Source organism: Dermacentor silvarum, chromosome 9 (genome assembly GCF_013339745.2).
Source record: "Dermacentor silvarum isolate Dsil-2018 chromosome 9, BIME_Dsil_1.4, whole genome shotgun sequence".
NCBI lineage: Eukaryota > Metazoa > Arthropoda > Arachnida > Ixodida > Ixodidae > Dermacentor > Dermacentor silvarum.
In genome coordinates, this window is record NC_051162.1 from 119,092,991 (window position 1) to 119,113,048 (window position 20,058).

The 20,058-nt window shown below is 49.7% G+C and overlaps 1 protein-coding gene across 1 annotated transcript; it reads left to right on the forward strand.

The window, feature by feature from the left end:
- Positions 1–4,348: 4,348 nt before the first annotated feature.
- LOC119464952 (uncharacterized) lies at positions 4,349–18,384 on the forward strand. The gene is given in 5 exon segments (XM_037725811.2): positions 4,349–4,500; positions 13,047–13,606; positions 15,815–16,024; positions 17,431–17,826; positions 17,829–18,384. Coding segments are annotated over 4 exon segments (1,473 nt in total). The 5' UTR covers positions 4,349–4,500; positions 13,047–13,066; the 3' UTR covers positions 18,156–18,384.
- Positions 18,385–20,058: the final 1,674 nt, after the last annotated feature.

The following is a 20,058-nucleotide window of genomic DNA, read 5'->3' on the forward strand; positions in this document are numbered from 1 at the left end:
CGGCGACGGCGACGCCGACGGCGACGGCGACGCCGACGGCAGAAATCTGCTTTTGAGTGTCCATATAATTGCTATCGCAATAAAATTTTTTCTCCAGCTCGCACAATTCATTTAAAAGGAGAAGCTGCATGCTATCCAGGTCGGGAGCTGACGCCGCCTTCAACATACGGCACGTACCCTCACGATCGTCGCGTCGTCAACGTCTTCCTTGCTACAAATTGTGCCAGACACTTGCACACTTAATAGTAGCTTCTTTTGGAGAGGCAAATACTCCTGCAGGAGAAGAGTTGTGGCTTCCATCGTACCGCAACAACACAACTAGAGTGTGCAAAACAAAACCACCCACCACGCCGCACGCTTATGCGGTTTGTGCAGCATTTTCACTAGCCGTAATTGCGGACTAAGCGATCGCAGTCTCAACGCGTTTAAAGGCTGAAAAATTATGTACTATTCTATTTTCAAAAAAATAATATGAAATTGTAATATTTGACTAGTTTCCATATTATTTTTATTTAACGATGCAGGCATGGATACTTTGTGAGCAGGGAGCAACCTTGGGCGTCGCTGCGACGGAAATCGCGCGGTCAAAGACGCATGTGAAAGCTGCCAGCGAAAATCGCTCTGCGACGTACGCGACAGAACGATTTTTTTCGCCCCAATCGCGCCATGTGAAACGGCCTAAAGCGCGCAAAACCTCTTCACCTCGCAGAGCACGAGCGTGGGAACACTCCAGCTGTGGACGAAGACAACGACGCTCGAACGCAATCATATGGTTCGCATGTTCTGCAAGCGTGGCTGTATAGCGCCTAGTGAATATGGTTACGGCGCTCACCTTAGTACGGGGGTTCGAATCCCGCCTCGGCAATAAAGCTTATTTTCTTTTCTTGATAGTTTCTTGATATGAACCACAAATTACGGCTGATTTATTAAAATGCACAGAATGGCCGGAATCGGTGACACCTGTTTGTGGAGCGCCTGTTTTCCTCTTCGAACGTGCCGCGGTGCGAGCATTACGGTCGACGGCGTTTTTTTTTTTTTTTTTTTTTGAACTGGTCCGTGTACACAAACAGTGTCGTTATGAAGTCCGGATGTCTGGGTGATGAAGGCGCCCCTGAAATGTGTCAGTTACTCCAATAAGACGCACCACTCAACTCAAGAAGACGCAGCACGGTAAAATGAGCCCGAGTACATACCGTACATAACGATTCGCTAAACGAACATAGGCGTTCTGCAACTTTGCTACTTCCACAGTGCACGCTGCTTGCCACGTCCGCCCGGCGCCCGGCAGTGCAGGCGCGGTTGGCTCCGACAGGTAACTACGATAACATCACGAGCGTTCGCTGAGCGTTTATAAAGCTGTAAGTGTGCACGGCGTGAGGTTGCGAACTGGCGGCGTTCTAGCAGCGGCCGCACAGAGAGGAGAGCAAAAAAGAAAGGGGAAAAATAGCCCTTAACAGCTTCTCTGTAAAAAAAAAAACTTCACGCAGGCAAAACTCCACGTAGCCCTAGCAAAGCTGACTAGAAATACCAGCCCCGGCAAAGACCGGATTGCAAACAAGCAGTTACGCAACCTACCGCAGCAGGCCACTGCGGCTCTCCTCCGGTACTAGAACGAGTGCTGGGAGAAAGGAGAACTGCCTGCTGTATGGAAGCACTCGGAGATCACTATGATACCCAAGCCCAACAAGCCTCTCAGCTTGGAGAACCTACGCCCGATCTCCCTCACTTCGTGCGTGGGAAAGCTCTTCGAACATATGGTGCACGACCGCATTACCCAGTACCTCGAAGATAACGGCCACCTACCAGACACCATGTTCGGCTTCAGGCAGCACCTTTCAACGCAGGACGTACTCTTACAACTGAAAGAAGGCCTCCTCGATCACCTTAACAATCGAAGCAAGTACTGCATACTGGCAGTAGACGTCAAGGGAGCCTTTGATAACGTCAGTCACGACGCGATCCTCCACAACCTCGAAGGCACCGGCTGTGGCACTAGGACCTACGCGTACGTCAGAAACTTTGACAGACCGCACGGCAACCGTCGGGATCTGTAACATTCGCAGCGAAAGCTTCCAACTTCCAAACAGAGGCACCCCGCAAGGGTCGGTCATCTCACCGCTACTCTTCAACGTGGCTATGATCAAGTTACCTAAACTTCTCGAGACCATACCAGATCTGCATCACGCGATGTACGCTGATGACATCACGCTCTGGAACAGAGCTGAGAACATTGGAAGGCAAGAAACCGCCCTACAAGAAGCCGTAAACACCATCCAAAGCTATCTCCAAAACTGTGGCCTCCGCTGCGCCCCCGAGAAATCTGAGCATCTCGTCCTGAAAGCAAGAACGAGAGGCAGGCCACCCAGCTACGAAGAGCCCGACCCCTGCGTCACCCTCAATGGGACGCCAATCCCGAAAGTCGATACGCTACGAATACTGGGACTCCTTATTCATAAGGACGGACCCGGAGCGGCCAGCCTACCAAGACTACAACGCACCCTTTCGCAACTCACGCACCTCGTCAAGAGGATCTCAAGCCAAAGAAGCGGCCTCAAGGAGCAAGACACGCTCAGAATAATACAAGCACTGCTCACCAGCCGCATCACATACGGCATGCCGTACCTGGCTTTAAAGAACGCAGAGATCGAAAAGATCAACGTCATGATAAGGAAGGCAATCAAAGTCGCCCTGGGACTCCCCCCCATGGCTTCTACTACATGTCTCCTTAAGATGGGCGTCCACAACACGTGGCAAGAGCTCGCTGAAGCGCACAAGAACAGCCAACTGGAACGACTCAAGCTTACACCCACCGGGAGATCAGTACTCCTACACCTGAACTACAGTGAGACGTACGTCGCAGACACGGACAAGAAAGAACGAATTCCATCGGACGTTCGAGAGTCCCTCTGCATTGCACCCATCCCGCGCAACATGCATCCCATATACCACAAGAGTAGAAGGCAAGCTAGAGCCAACGCCATCAAACGAAGATTCAAGCAAGACCCAGACGCCCGCTACACCGACGCGGCCAAGTATCCGCATCGAAACGCATACGCTCTCAGCGTCGTAGACTCCCGAGGCCGCGAGTTAGCATCGGCAACCGTCAAGGTACGCAACCCGGAAACGGCGGAAGAAGCGGCAATCGCTCTCGCCACCACCACATGCAGTCATTTTCACCGACTCTCAGGCCGCCTGTAGAAATTTCTCGAGGGCCCGCATCTCGGCTGATGCACTCAAGGTACTACAACGACGTAGCACTCCGCTCCCGTACACCTGCGTAACGTGGGTACCCGGACACGAGGGGCTAGAGGGGAACGAAGCGGCCCACACCGCTGCCCGCGAGCACGTCAGCCGGGCTCCCCTCGCCCCACACGCCCTCCGACCCACGGCAGAAGAGGTGGAAGCCGTACCCAACAACTATTCGGCGATATTGCAACACTACAGGCTCGAGCACCGCGTGTACCCTCCACCGCACCCAAACCTCGGCAAAGAAGAAAGCGTGGTCCTCAGACGCCTACAAAGTAATACCTACACTCACGGCACTATAATGCACCGCCTCTACCCGACATTCCACAGCTACCTCTGCCCACTCTGCAACGTTCCCGACACCCTGGCACACTTGCTCTTGGAATTCCCGTGGCATGAAGACAGCGAAATGCAGCCGGAAATGAACGCTAACCGAGCACCACAAGCAAACGAAGACCACCTATTTGAAACGTGGGAGGCCAAGCTCGCCCTCGGGGACCTGGAAGACCAACGACAACTCGTCGCCAGGGCCAAGAGGGCAGCCGAAGCCAGAGGGTTCCTGGACTAAGGAACCTTCCCACCTCAGGGTGATACCGGGCCTCGCTCGGGACACTGTTTCAATAATAAACGTTTCTCTCTCTCTACGCGTTCCATTTAGCCAGCTCGCGCGAGCTCATTTAGCTGGCCTAAATGTACATTTGCGTCTTTGTCGAGATTATTCGTATGAGTCAGTAACGACGAAAACAGAGAGCTCAACTACATATGCCAATACATACCAGTCCCAAAGTGCTTCCCGCACAGTCGAGATGCTGCTGACGGCTGCCATGGACGCCCTTGCGCATCGTGCCGCTTCACATTCCAAATTCAGGCTTCACGGCGCTGTCTATCGCGTTTTACCGACGGAAATCGGAAAAACCGCACTGTCCTGCTGGGATGGTCACGGGAGATGCAGCCGTAAGCAACACACCACGACATTGGCAGCGCGCCAAAAGCGTTCTGCGCGCGCAGCAGCGAGGCAGACTAGTGCAGCGCCTGCGAAATCGCTTCGGTCATCAGCCGCTAGGGCGCTGTGCATGCGCAGGTCGGCGTCGACAAGGCGTGGCGAGTGGCAACAGTGAAACACGTTTCTTGAGGCGAGGAGTGCAGTTTGCCCGTCCGCGCCTTTGCGCAGTGGAAGTGCTGCAAGCTGTTGTTCCTGGACGGCTGCTACAGTTGCTACAATGTCTTAAGGAGATAACTATCGCGCAGGAGGCGGTAAGTCGACGCTCTTTTCTGTATGTTGAACCTCTATTCTCGACACGCATGGCGGCTGCCATTATCTGCCATCGTGACTGTCCCATTGGCTGTCCAGAGGTCACGTGTTTTGAAATTTCTGCCGGGAAACGGAAGTTTTGCAAAATAGAATTGTGCGTTGTCATCAGAATGACGAAACGTGACGTGGAGCTGCAAATTTTATCGACTAATACTTTTTGTGGTCCTTGGCCCCTATGTTGCGACTTTGCGCTTTAAAAAGAAAGTGGACGGTAGCGTACAGAAGCCCGTGCAATGCATCTGCAATTTCGCGAATATGTGGTGGCGTTCTAAGATAGCCGGCATGTCAGCTTCTTGATTGGCTGAAGGAATATCCCGCGAGGGGCGTCGCAGGAAGGGCCGTTTCGTAAACGTCAATTTGACGCGTGACGTTTCGCTGGGCCACCATTGCAGAGATTTTCCGCCATAATTTGTGGTGCGACGAGCCGCGCGAATTATGGTAAAGTATAAACCGCATGCCAGCGATCTTGCGCGCTACAGCGACAAGCCACGCGATGGAGATGGCTGTCGCGTTCGCTCGTCGCCTACAAGTTGTACCGCACGCGAGCGACGACTTTGAACGTCTTCCCGGTGTTGACCTGACCGGTAAGAGGGCAGCAAATACGCGCCGAAACTGGCGTGACACGTGCTTTATTAATTTAAGTTGATGTGTTTTACTGTAAAGAGCAGCATAAATGTTTATAAAGGTCTTGCACTACGTTCTTATCATCGCACGTATCCAAATTTGGTCGATTGCTCGTTCCGTGCGACAATCGGTAGTACTTGACTGATGTACATCCTGTTCCGGCTTCGCGCTATTGGCTAGTCGCTCATAGCACTTCAGGGGGACCGAGCGACGAATTCTAGATTTCCAGAACCGAGCGAACGAGCGATCTTGAAGCTAAACATTTCTACAGAATTACCTGTCTGATTGGGAAAATTGATTAAGACTTCAAAATTGACTCCAACTGACTGGTTGGAGTCAATCTCGAAGTCTTAATGAACGAGCGATCTGTTCGCGTGACGGCCCGTTTAGTCGCTCGAAGCCGTCGCTCGTCGCCGTCGCGCACAAAATCGCTCCATGCGGTTTGGGCTTAATGAGCGACCATATGCAATCAACGTTACTAGATTAGAGAGTTTTAGAATAGGTGCACCAACAGTTTGGGGCCCCAAAGAGCTTTGCGGGTGTTAGCGTTGGGGCATGCAGGACTCTGCGTTTGCGAATAGCGTCTTGCGCTTGCAGCGCCACTACGGTGTCAAAGAAAAACTTTTACAAATATTAAAATAAACTACACGATTTTATGATAAAAAGAGTTATTTTGACTATCATGGTTTAGCGTTTAATTACAATTCAGAGGTTACTCGATTAGCAGCAAGCGATTTATTGCGCTTAATTTTGAGTAACCAACTTCACGTGCCTTCACCAGCCAAGCTAATCTACGTTAGGCCTACGAGCCAAGAAATCGACAATCGAATTCAGAATGAGCGGCGTCTAATGAATCAATCTTCATTCCAAACGTTAGTTGAGAGAAAGCGATAACCGCAGTCACTTCTCCTAGCTTACGAACTTCACGCGTTACCACGAATCGAGCCGTTTGGTACTCGGTTAGAGGCGTCCTTTCGATCGGTGCCGCCATGTTTGTTGATGCAAAGCTTTTGGGGCAGCTTTTGGGGCTCCCGCTAAATCAGTGAAATAGCGTGCCCAACCCAAACGCAGTTAGCGTCTCGCGCATGCGCAGTGGTTACGACGCTATTTCTTTGGGGCCCCTATTCTAAAACTCCGGCGCCGCGGATGTCACCCTTCCCTGTACCGCCGAGCGGGGGCGCGCTCGTCGCTGATTGACCGGTTTGACGGAGGTAACCGAGGTGTCGGCGGTGCCTACGGCTTCTTGGCCGCCACGCTGGCGTAGTCAACGCAGGCCTAGTCTTGTGCCGGGTGCTTTTTTTTTTTGTCTTCAACAAATCTAGTAACATTGCGTTCAACTTTGTTGCGTAGTAATCGCAATCCCTGTGAGTCCAGGCGAGATCTATCGACGCAGCTCGTGCGGCGTGTGCTCCCGCTGCACCTTGTGGCAAGAATGCACTTTTTCTCCTGAGATTTTAACCATCGATTAGAAAGCAAGGAAAAGATGACTGTAGCAAACAAAAAAGCGCGTCTTTTGTAACTTTGGCTTTTGAAATGCGATTCCCAGTTGATGTTTGTTGCATTGTTCTAAAAGTTGACAGTCACTTTAGCATACGCTAAAGAGAATGAATACGAAAGCGTGCGCGCTCACGAGAAATTCATTATATTACTTGACATTCTCATTCGAATGCTTGTGAGTTTAAAAAATCAAATGAAATTCTGCTGTTTTATATGTTCCAAAACCAAGATATGGATTATGAGGCACTTCGTAGTGGGGGACTCCGGGTTAATTTTGACCACCTTTAACGTGCAATTACTTCCTATTACTTGTTCTTTCCTACCAAAGGTCGTGGGTTCGAGTACCTTAATTTAGTGTGCCCTAATGAACTTCTCCCTAATTAAACCAAAGGTCGTGGATTCTAGTGTATTAATTAACTATATATTGATTAAATGTGCCTTAATTAACTTCGCCCTAATTAACACCAATGGTTGAGGATTCGACTCCCACCAACGGTCGTGGGTCCGCGTGCCATGATTAACTATATCTTAATTAACTGTGCCTTAATTAACTTTACCTTAAGTAACACCAAAGGTCGTGGGTTCGAGCGCCTTAATGAACTCTATGTTAATGACTCCTTAGCTAACACCCTGCAATCCGTATTAGAAACCGTTCGTAAATTAGATGCGCGACAGCAGGCTATACTGGGCGAACTACGAAGTCTAAAAGAGAAGCAAGAGGCAATGGGGAGTGAAGCAAGGCAGCTGAAAGAAGGACAAAAAGTTACTGCTAGTGAAGTCATGTGCCTAAATGACGAGCCAAAAGCCATATCTGGGGAAGTCGCCAGCTTGACAGCTGAACTTGCATCCATTAAAGGTGCTCCTGCCTCGCCTAATTTGTCTGATAATAGCGCCGGCCGCAATTCATTAAGTGGCATAAATGATCAATTGCAGACTATTGCCGCAAGGTGCGATGACACTGAGAATCGGATGCGTCGCTGCAATCTTTTGTTTTTTGGATTGGAAGACGAAGGAGGACTGGGTTGCTTCGGAAAAAAAATATTCATTTCTGTTCTGAGAAGCTTGAAATACAAATAACCAGCACACAATTGGAATGCGTACACAGGTTGGGCGTATTCACCGAAGGTAAATGCAGACCGATTATGGGCACCGTTCACTGTTCAGATGGCGCTACGACATTTCATGTTTCGCCCCAGTATTGCCGACGCCGGCCGCTAGAGAGGCGATGAAAATGATACGCCATTCCGAACGACAACGGCTTCCTTATCGTCGCTCGTTTGAGAGGTATGCCCTGCGATTTGACGATATCAAGCTCACAATTGTTCCCGCTGCTCATATCGATTGCGAACGCGTGCTATCATATGCAGAGCATGCGCACTTTGATATTTTCACAACTCGGACAGTCTTCTTTCGTGATAAGCGATCGAAAGTATCATGGCGAATGTGTACAGCGTCTCTCCAGTTTTGCTAGTTTTGACACTGGCCGTCCCAAAGCTTCACTTGTAGTGGCGCATAGATCGCGCGCAAGCTGCAATGCACGGTGCCTATAGCTAGGTTTTCTTTCTTCAAGGATAAGCAAACCGTTCTAGCATCTGCAGGCAAGCTAAAGGAATCTGCCTTTTCAATCCGGGAGGACTTTTTGCCATTGGCACGAGAAGCTAGAAAAAAGTTAATTGAGTTTGCGAAAAGTAAAAATAAGCCCTTCAAGCTGTCTGTGGACAAGCTTCGCATGGGGAAAAAAACATACACCTATGAACACTCCACTAAAACGATTGTCTTATCTTCCGGATAGCTAGCCCATGCTATTAAATCACGCGTGCAAGAAAAAACACAGCAAAAACCGCCAGTATGTTCTTTATCACTATCTCTTACTAACATTCGAAGCCTGCTGGTTTCTCTTTCCGATCTGGTTTGCTCTTTCCTTGAGGATACCTCTTCTCGCATACTTTTACTGACTGAGACGTGGCTGCGTCCCCATATAACGAACAACGAAATTTTTTGTGGTAGCATTTTGTATAATGTATACAGACATGACCGCACCGAAAAAGGAGGTGGTGGCGTCCTAGTAGCTATCAAAAAGCTGTCTCATCCTTTGTTGTTCATACGGATTGTGATCTGGAGATTGTATGGGTTGCGTGTTCATCCCCTTCCGTTAAGGCATTAATCTGTGGGTGCTACCGCCCACCAGATAAGGACCATATTTTCGTTCAACAGCTGCGCAACAGTATTGAAAGTGCTATCCAGCAATTTTCCGCAAATAATATTTATATTTTTGGTGACTTTAATCTACCGGATATCGATTGGACCCAACTGTCTTCCAACAATCGAACTTCAGCCGAGTTCGTCACTTAGCATTAGATTTTAACCCATTTCAGGTAGTGTCTGAGCCCACACGGGGCTCGAATGTCCTCGATCTGTTATTGACAAATGTTCCTGAAACAGTTGGCCCCATTTGTTGCCTAGAAGGTCTCAGTGACCATAAGTTGCTGCATTTACAGGTTAATATTCCGTTACCATTTGCAGGCGTCGCTGTTAAACAAATTCGTAATTATAGTAAGGCTAACTATGTGGATATGAATGCTGATCTAACTACGTTTTATAGTGATACATTCCTGCCCTCTTTTTCTTGTCGTTCAGTTAATGAAAACTGGGTGCTCTTTAAAGACACTCTTTTAGCATTAGTTGATAAGTACGTCCCCCTAATTACAATAGCAAATGATAAGTCTAAACCCTGGTTTAACAAGCACCTTCGTACCTTACGAAACCGAAAAAAACTACTGTATAAACGAGCTAATAATTCGAGCTGTCCTTCCGCATGGGCTTGTTACAAAGATTACCTGAAGAATTACTGCGCCGAAATAATCTCAGCTAAAAACAAGTATTGCTCGCAAGATCTACCTTCCCTTCTTAAGACTGACCCGAAAAAGTTCTGGCGAACAATTGCTCCTGATCGTCTCACCCATAACGTAACACTTCTTAATGATGACCAGACAGTAATGTCCGATCAACAATCTGCGTTTGAGTTTAATAGGTTCTTCACATCAGTATATTCACCAATGAAGATCATTCCCGAGTGCCCATTGTTTCTGATCTCGATTTTCGATTCATGGCGCCAATTAACATTACAGCAGAAGGGATAGCAAAACTCATCTCAATCTCAAAGTGTCATCTTCCAGCAGGCATAGATAATATAAATTCCAAGATATTAAAAAAAATACCTTGTCCATCTCTAGCCAAATCCTATGCATTTTCACGCAGTCGTTATCATTAGGACTGCTCCCGAATGACTGGAAGGTTGGCAAAATAGTTCCCGTGTTCAAAAGTTGTAGCAATAATTCGTCGGAAAATTAATGCCCTATCTCATTAACTTGCATCTGTTGCAAATTGCTCGAACATATAATTGCATCTAATATTTTTACCCACCACGAGTCTTAACAACTTCTTCTTTGTTAATCAGCATGGATTCAGAAAATCATTTTCGTGCGACACCCAGCTATTTGAATTCACATCCGACCTGCATTTTGACATGGATAATAACCTTCAAACTGATTGTATCTTTCTGCATTACTCTAAAGCATTTGATCGCGTTGCTCATTCTAGGCTCATTTCAAAATTATCTGCTCTCAGACCTGACTCACAAACGCTATCTTGGCTTCGAATTTTTTTTTACATTACGTAGGCAGCTAACAGTAGTAAATTCTTATTCTTCTCTTTCTTATGTGACTTCTGGTGTACCACAGGGTAGTGTTTTGGGTCCTCTGCTTTTTCTAATTTACATTAATGACTTACCCTCTAACATTTCCTCTTGCGCGACTTTTTGCCGACGATTGCATTATATATAGAGCTATTAAAAGTCCTGACGACCACATCTGCCTTCAAAACGATCCTAATCTTGTCTATTCCTGGTGTTGCAATTGGCTAATGACCCTCACTTCGTCAAAGTGCGAAATAGTCTCATTTTCTCGTAAACAGTCAAATTATAATTTTTCGTACACAATAAACAACTCTCCAGTGGCTCGGGCGCAGTCATATAAGTACTTGGGCTTAAATCTCACATCTAATCTTTCATGGAAAACACATATCATGAGCATATGCGCAATAGCATCCCAAACATTAGGTTATTTGCGCCGCAACCTTAGTCGCTGGTCACTCACCCGCTAGCACACGCAAATTAGCTTATGTAACTTTCGCTCGTCCCCAGCTTGAATTCGCTTCGTCAATCTGGTCACCTCATCAACATTACCCGATTTCAATGTTAGAAGCAGTACGAAAAAGAGCCGCCAGATTAATCTCATCCAACTACGACCGGCATTCCAGTGTCACTCAAATTAAAGTAGTTTATTCCCTTCAAGCATTATGTACCCGTAGAAAAATCGCTCTGTTATGTCTCATACACAAATACATTCGCGGCACAATACAACACAAATTGCCCCTTGTAACCCCACTACGTACTTCTAGGCGTCTTCATACCTCAGCCTCACGCGAAAATTTGGTAGAACTAAAGCTTTCACTTCCTCAGCGTTACCACAAGCCATGGCACTCTGGAATGATCTTCCTGATAGCCTTGTGTCCATCACTAACCATGAAACATTTCGCGAGAATTTGCACTCACACTTCTTGTGAAAGTGGTGTTGGGTATTGTATAGAATTTTTTAGTCACTAATAACGTTCCCTTGTTCCTATTCATGCTTTATGTCACACTCGTCACCACACTAGTCGCGTCGTCTACGGTAATGAATACTGACGTTCGTTTGCCTATACAGACTAGAGCTGTATTTTCAGGGGTACTATCTTCGCTATAAGTGTTAACTCAGCGATCCCTGCAAGCTCAACTGTTTACACGTGCCACATCGCAGAAACGCCGGTTAAATATAGGACCGGCTGAATTCGACAACGAGCATGGAACGATGCTGATGAGAGTTGGCACGACGCAGTCACTGACTTTTCCGTTCGCTACCCCTGCAAAGTAAAAATTGCTTTGTTTCAAACCATCATGACCTCCCTGCCACGCTTTCTTAATGCCGCCATTTTTGCTTCAGATCTTAGCGTGTCAAAGTAGTACTATCAAAAGGAGTTATGATAATTAACGTGCACAAACCCAAGTTAACGGTCGCAGAAACTTCAGTGTGCAAGTGAAATGAAAGTAACTCTCGACTCGAATTCTCGCGGCTCTGGATGACACATTTAACTCTCTCATGACGTAGAACTGCGGCGCCGAATAGCAGCAGGTCATTTATGTTACGTATCGTAAGTTGGCTCACTGTGGTCGCAAAGGCTGTTCAGCTTGTTGGAGTCTTGTTTATTGGGTGCTATTTTGGATATTGGTAGATAGCTGAAAACAGCAAACGCAAGAATTTAGCGTTAGCGTTGCGTGCTGCAAACTGCGCATGCGCAGAACGTAAACGTAGTCAGAACTCTTACGTACGTACGCTATTTCCGGAATATAGCGTTCAGCGCTAACGCACGCAAGGGATTCCGTACGTAGGGCAAGATGGCGGTGCCTGTTGAAGCGAGAGCCGTCCACTTCGGATCTATCGAGTCGTCGGCCTGCACTGTTCCGCTCATTCGTTCCCCACTAACACTCCTGTTTGCTTTAGATTTGTGTGATGATGCTTCAACAGTGGCGTACAGGTGACAAATGGGCGTTGTTTTTGATATACGTTCTCGCGATTAGCGGCGGAGTAGGCTTAACGAGAGGCTTTGCTCATGTTTGCGGCGCCCAAGTGTATTTGCGTTAGCGTTTGGCTCCGTTCCGCTATTCTAAAACACTACCTTGTACCACGCAGTGCAGCCTTTCTTTGCCTTAGCGTTGCGTCTCAAGCTAATGCTAACGTAAGCGTTTTCCGCTATACTAAAACTCCCTAATATGGCGAAATTTTACGATCTCCACAATGGCACACAGGGACACAGATTCTGCAAAACGGAAGTTGGCACTTTTCGCTCGTAGTGTAGATGACGTAGTATCCATTAATTAGAATACCATCCGAGGGGCTGTCGTGATGATAACCTGATAATTAAGAGGACTGTAAAACGTAGTGGTAGTTCTTCGCAATACTGGCGATATCATGCACATTACATTTTATCAAGTGATCATAGTGCCGTAGATCGACGTCACGTCAGCTGTACGAAGTGCACGAAATCGCCGCGTCGTGCTCATGCTATCGACGCCACCCAGCACGTTCCCTCGGTAACGTCGCCGGGACTCTAAGTGAAATGGTGCTATGTATGCCCGAATCGTTTAGTGTGTAATGGCAAGGCCTAATTACAAAGCACAGTGCTGCCCAGTTTCAGTGATGCGATGAGAGCCGGCGTGTTTAGCACGGCATGACCAGTGACCACTAACCGCTGACACGCTTCTGATTTTCAGGCTACCATACTCGCTACATCATGGAATGCCTGAAACGGTTCGGAGACACCCGCTTCCTTCTTCACGCTGAGGACCACATCGTGCTCAGGCTGGAGTCACCGTGGCCTCGCGACGTCGCCCTCCCAGAAGGATGGTCACTCGGGGAGGACCGCACCTCGCTGGTCACGAATCAGAGGTCTCTAGTGGCGGCGAAGAGCAAGTTGCCTAGAAGGGTGCGGATCTCGGGAGCCGTGTTCGCTGCGTGCGCGCCCTTCCAGTCTTCGGACCGCTACGCCAGCGCAGCGAGCGAGCTGCTCCGAGATGCCGATGAGATATGCGTTGTGCACAACAGGGACAAGGTGTACAGGCTCGTTCGCTTGTTCCCGAACGCCAGCGTGCTCGCCTTACCGCACGACCTGTGCATGCACGTCGTGGAAATGGACGAACCGTCCAGGGACATCTCCGTACCCCTGGTGGAGCGCTGCCAGTTGACACAGCTTCTCGGTAGCGTGGAGTCCTTAAAAGACCTCCTCATTTTGAGTCCACGGACTTTGATGCTGATCATGAAGACTTGCCCACGAGTAAGTAGCACAGGGCCTCCTCCCCGCGTGTCAAACGTTGCAAGACTCCGCCCAGGTAGGAGTTCCGCTACTCGACTCTGCATTTGAGTACAGGGGCTAGTGCGCTTCATCTTTAAAGATGAAGCGTCACCTCATTGAACTACCCCTCAGGTTTGGTGAAATAACATAGTCTGCTGGTAGCATACGCTGTTGTGAACATCTCAGCCAAGTTCTGCTGTCGTATCCGTGGAGCTCGCAAGCGGAACGCGAAGTCACCTTTCTCTCAAACGCTCTCGTTTCAAAAGACCCCATGATAAGTCTCTCTTTTCTGAGTGCTTTACTCCGTAATAAAGCACACTCCTATACACGGTTGCTATTGGTCGCTGCGGCCGGCTAAACCACGGCCGCCGCGGGGTGCCGCCACGAGTTCACTGGCTAAGCGCACTGCGGCTCTCTGAGGACAGCCGCGTTTGGCTTACGTTTAGCGCGGCATAGGCACCAAATCGGAAACTTGAACTGCGCGCCACAGTGACTTCACGGTGGCGTTTCCGCTGTAGTCTTCGCAGTGCAAGGCATTAGATGAGGTTTGGGAGCATAACGGAGGCCGTGTTTGATGGCCGATAACTCCGCTTCTGTTGAACGCATTGAAGTACTTTTTACGGCAAAGTGATTCTGAAATAGCCTATTTTCACTTCAAATGTATTTCTCCACTTCGATAAAAAGTGGTTCTGGGCCCCTCTAAGCCTAACACCAAGCGCCATCTGTCTGCAGTAGCGGCAGACCTTTTTTTCGATGACGACGACGACGCTCGAACGCAATCATATGGTTTGTATAAATGCACGGCCTGGAAACGTGGCTCTATGGCCTAGTGGTTACGACGGTTGCTTTAAGGAGCGGGGGTACGCGGGTTCGGACGCCGTCTCGGCATTTTTTGTATCACCATTTTCTTTTTTTCCTCTCTGTTTGGCGGCGCCGTCGGTTGTGCCCCGGTGCCACAGCGGAAGCCGCGCTGCCGGGCGCCGACGCGAAGCGGCGGTCGTTGGCGTGTTGCGGAGCGGGGCGTAGCAACACCCCAAATAAAAAAATACTGCTCCAGTCAGGTAGACTGCTCCCTCCCTGGTAGTGAGATTTGTATCATCAAAACAGTGATGCGTTTGTTTAAGAATACCATCGATCCCTTAACAGCAGCCACAGTTGTGCCTAGTCACTACCAGCCCTATCCCGGCCACGGCGGCCGCATTTCGATGGGAGCGAAATGCGAAAACAGCCGTGTACTTAGATTTAAGTGCACGTTAAAGAACCCCAGGTGGTCCAAATTTCCGGAGTCCCTCACTACGGCGTGCCTCATAATCAAATCGTGGTTTTGGCTCGTAAAACGCCATAATTAATTTTTTTTTAATTTCACTACCGGCCCAGCGTGTTCTCCGTTCCAACGCCGGCGGCATTGCAACGGAGGCGTTCCGCCGGTGCCATCCACCTCGCCCTCATTTGTTTCTCGCGTGTGCAATCATCCCCGGAAAGCAAAATACGCCCCCCGGAGCCTTGCGGCCCGGCGGGCGCGCGCCCCAGCACGGCGCGTCAGCCCCTTCTTCATCACAGCCAGAGAAAGTATGAGCAAGCCGAACGTGCAGCTGCTCGCCAGAGCAATCGCAAGCCTGAAGAGAAAACACGTATAGGCACTTTTGTTGTAAACAAACAAGGCGCGCAAACGCAGAAACATGCCGCCGCGGCTGACGTCACGTCAGCAACGGAGCTGCGGGAGCCACGTAACCGGAACTCCGCCAGATCTTGGTCGCGCTTCTAGGTCGAAGGTTAAAGTTATTATTAAAATCTGCGGTAATCTACGCGCCAAAACCACGATGTGATTGCGAGGCACGCCGTAGTGAGGGGACTCCGAATTGATTTGGCCTCCTGGGATACCTTAACGTGTAAGTCGAAGGGGAGAGCGCCTCCGAGCGCTCTTGGCTGGAGTGCGGCGCCTAGAAAAAAACCAGCTGAACGTGTCCAGAGCGCTCGATTTCGACCAGCATATTTCGACGAGGCCGAATGTAATGTGCGCTGCCAGAGCACTCTGTAGCGCTCGAAAATGACTTGCCGAATGTACCGTATTTTTGTTCTGGAAATAGAAAACGAGCACGTTGAACCTTGCTTTCTAACCAGAATAGCCGACGTTGCCTGATCCTTTCTGTCCTTACTTCATTTTTCTTGTTTTCTTCCATTTCATTCCAGTTGAGTCGCATTGATACTGAAGGGGTCCTGGACGCCGTTTTCTTGTGGTCGACTTTTTTGCCCGCTCCAACCACTTACCAGAGAGGAGAGCAGTTCACCCACCTGCAGTTGTTCCCTGTTTTCGCAACAGACGGCACACTCACCAGACCAATGGACGCATTTCACATCTCCCTCGCCGCCAGGACATTTCCGCGCATCGAGATATTGAAGGTACGTGCGCTATCTGGGGATACTTCTGAGGACTGCGAAAAGCGTGAACACGTACGCCTGTGTTATCTCTGGAGGTGGGAGCCACACGGGGCGTCATACGTTAGCATTTGTTCTAATAGTGAAAGCTGCAAATCGACTCGAATACCAGTATTCGATGAACACTGGCCTTGAACATGCAGTCAAATGGCAAAGTATTTCTCCATTGTTAATGATGGAGGAACGCGTCGCTGTATCCTCGTTCAAAACGATATAACTTCCAAAAAATTTGAGGACGCCTAAGCTTCGCCTTTAAGAGTGGAACACGATAGCGTTATCGGGCCCCGTTCGAATCGCATTTTTCTTTATTCGGCTTCGTTCCGCATCACTGCTCACGGAGCTATCTTGAAAGCGATCTGCGACGCGGCTGAAGTGTGCGCCCGCGGGAGCGTCATCTTCAAAGCGATCTGCCATAGGCCAAAGTGCATTCGCCGAGTGCCGGTAGCTTCGTATATGCGCTGCGCTTTCGACGTTTAGTTCGCGTTGAAGCGAGAGCCAGCGCGAAGGTCAATTTGCTCGCTGCCGCCATGGCGCGCTTTCTTACTCCAGCGTTTTGACAAGCCCCCGCGGTCATCGAGTGAGATGTGTGTTCAGGTTTACCTGTGCGCGCGTGACACCGTGCTTGTTTATTTAATTAGTAAGCGAATTTTTACAACTTGTATGGCCGATAAAACTACTATTCTTACGTCGTATAGTTGTCTACTAATTTGCTATCGCAATCGATGCTTCGCCTTTCGGGCGAAACTGCGGCTTTTTTATTTATTTCTCTCGGGCGGCGAGCGCGGACGCGCCAGGATGACGTCACGGCGCATGCGCAGTAGCGCCGTGACGTTGTGCTTGCAGTGGTGAATGCGCGGCGGTGAGAGTGCTTAGCTGCGGTGACTGCGATTGTGGCGATTGTTCACGGGTCCCAGCCTGTGCTAAGACGGAAGGCGCGGGACCGAATCCCGGCCGCGGCGCTCCCATCGAAATGGGAGTGTCGCGGCCGAGATTCGATCCCGCGCCCTCGGCGTTAGCAGCGCCATGCCTAAGCCACTACGCCACCACAGCGGATAACTGGTCGGGGCTATGCTCTAATAGGTAACTGTATTACATAGAGATAGAAGGTTTAGTAAAGAAAAAAAGACAGGGAAATATATTCACAAGGCTAGACTGAGATAGATGTAGCGAAACCTGACTAGATCGCACAAGCTAGCTATTTGTCGCCGCCCTGTTTCAAAGGGAATGGCAACAGTAAAACATCATCATGTGCCGTTCACCTTTTCCGATGACCCGGGTTTACACAAACGATAAGTTTGCTGACAAGCTAAAACTCTCTAAATATTTCAATTTCTCCGTTTCACTTCGCTTAGCGTGAATTCTACGTGCAGGTGTACGTAAACTCCCTGGAAGCTCTGGCTAGCATCTCGGCTTTCCGTCACCTGCGCAGCCTTCAGATGTCTCTCAGAGGTCCGCTCAACTTGGCCGACTTGGGCTCGGAACTGCAGCTCCTGCTGAGACGCTGGCCGCGTCTTGAAGAACTTGCGCTCGATTGTTGCGTGGGTCTACGACTCTCGACGATCGCCAGCTTATGTCCGAACCTCAGGAGCCTACGTCTCATCCTCTGTGCCACTTCGACACAGGACGCCCCGGTCGAAGCGGGCGCGTTCCCGAATCTCGAGTGCGTCGAGCTGTGCGTGCCCGCTCTTGCAGTCGCCTTCGGTGCGTTACTGCTGGCCGCACGCGACACGCTTCGCACCGTACGCCTGCACGATGACGACATCTGCTCGGAGTTCTTAAATTTGCTCGCCGGCACGGCGGAGACGTACGCTTCCCGCGGCTCGAGGACTTGTTCTTGAAAACGGAGTGGTCGGTGCGCGCGCTTGGGATACAGCCAGAGGACCTGCATTCCGTGGTGCGGGCTCTGCCGGCGCTTCGACACCTGGACACAGATAGCTACGACCTGAGGCTGTTCTTCGAGAACTACTATCTTCCGCTCGGTCGAGTCTCTGTGTCCTGGACAGAATGCGCCTACTGCGCCGTCGAAGCCGTGAACGTGCCGAAGCGCGCCGACATAGATGCTTTGGTGTCACACCCTGTTCCCCACTTGCGGTAAGCGACGAGTAGGACACTTCCGCAAAAGTTGCTTTTCTCGTATTACGCGATTTATTTATTTCTTGCAATACTTTTTCAATGTGCAAGTAAACATTTGCAAACATTTATTCGTACAATTTTTACAATCGAATTTTATGGGTACGTTGGGTGAATAATTTTCGTCGTAGTTCCGTTTCGTCTACCATCACTGTGCACTATCAGTACGGATCGATGGCGGCGTATTGGAAAAATACTTTGGCAAATAAACTGCGATCGGGTGTTGCAAAAAAATTAAACGAAAATAGATGCCGGAGACCTAATTGAAAAGCCTCCGCACGCCCTCGAAGCAGCGCTAGGCCTAAACACTATAAACACGTAGGCGTTTCTTACCGCCATATCAGAAAGGTTCGACACAGCAGTTAAAGCGCGTGAGATGCAAAAGCTGAAGGCTGGGTTTATCAAATCCTGTATTGCGCTTGCTTTACAAGTAGCGCATGCTGTGAGGATTCCTTACTAACGGTGGAGTGAGTTGTACGCGTAGAACAGTCAGTGATTGCTGTGGATGGTCCTGTGGAGCCTGCGATCTCGCCAAAAGATGTGCCGGCCACTGTGTTGTAAACCCGATTGCGACATAGTATTGAGCTTACGCTGTATACTAGATGTGAGTGCATATGCTGCTTTGTCGTTACACCACGGTGAATTATGCGGACATTCCTACGAGAGCTGCACAAGACCTGCGGCGACGATGTTCTTTGTTACAGTGACTTTGTACAATCATGAAAGTGCGATAATAAATTTATTCTTCTCCTTTCGTAGAACTTTAATGCGCGAACCTTCTACACACAGGCTGTTAGCGGGCATCTGCGATAGGAAAATGTTAAGCGATTATCTTGAAAGCGCTGCGCTGAGAGAGGGAAGAATGTTAGACAGGGAGACATATGAGCGCCTGGATTGGTCGACGCCAATATTGACGTCACCATCTGAATGATCTGGTCGAATGGAGAAGCGTGCGAGCCACGGAGGATGAAGGCAGCGCACCCTGTCGCCTTCGACAGATGGCGTGGAATGAGCGGTGACGTCACTGATATCCCGGCGCAGTGGATACTTCGGAATCACCCCGGAATCATCGACAGCCCAAGGTGCAACGAACACTCGGTCATTAAAATATCTGGATGGTCAAACGCTTTTGCTCGGTTTCGCGGGCTCGTAACTCCGGATGTTCTGCGAATTGCCGACGTTTCGGCGGCGCGATCCTCGGGATCGGACCGAAGTCGTCAATCGCTCTCGAGTAGCGGCGCGGCGGCTTTCGCGCCGCGCTTCCTCATCTTCGGGAGTGACGCTCTTTTGCGGCAGCCCCATCTTCGCGGCGATGTGCTCGGCGCGGAGACGGCGGGGCTTTTGTGTCGCCTCGGCGGCGACGCGCAGCTATATATCCCGTGTGTCGGCGCAGTGACGTCATGGCTTAGCTCCGCTTCTGCGCAGCTGCGGCAACCACTTCGCACGGCGCGGTGACGTCATGGCTCGGCAAAGCTAAGCCGAAGCGATGCGGCGCGCGCGATGACGTCACGGCTCACGCAGCTGGGGCGAAGCGTTGCTAGGCGACGCATGCTGACATCATCGCCAGGCGGATGTTTTGCGGCGTACACTCGACGGACCATCCTCGAGTTTAAACAGCTTCGCTAGTTCGCAGGGGGTATGTGCCATTGCGCTTGGACCCTTTCTGCACTACCTCCAGGATCGGTCCACATTTCGAGCGTACACCACCGGACTACCTCCAGCTTACACAGCTTCGTTGTTAAAGGGTTCGTTGGTCCGATGGCTGGTTGCGAACCCTGTTCCCTCATCAGCGGACTACCCAGTGACCAAAGTAGGCGGGAAAGCGGTGAGATACAAACATAAAAACATGTATACGAACGTGTTGATAG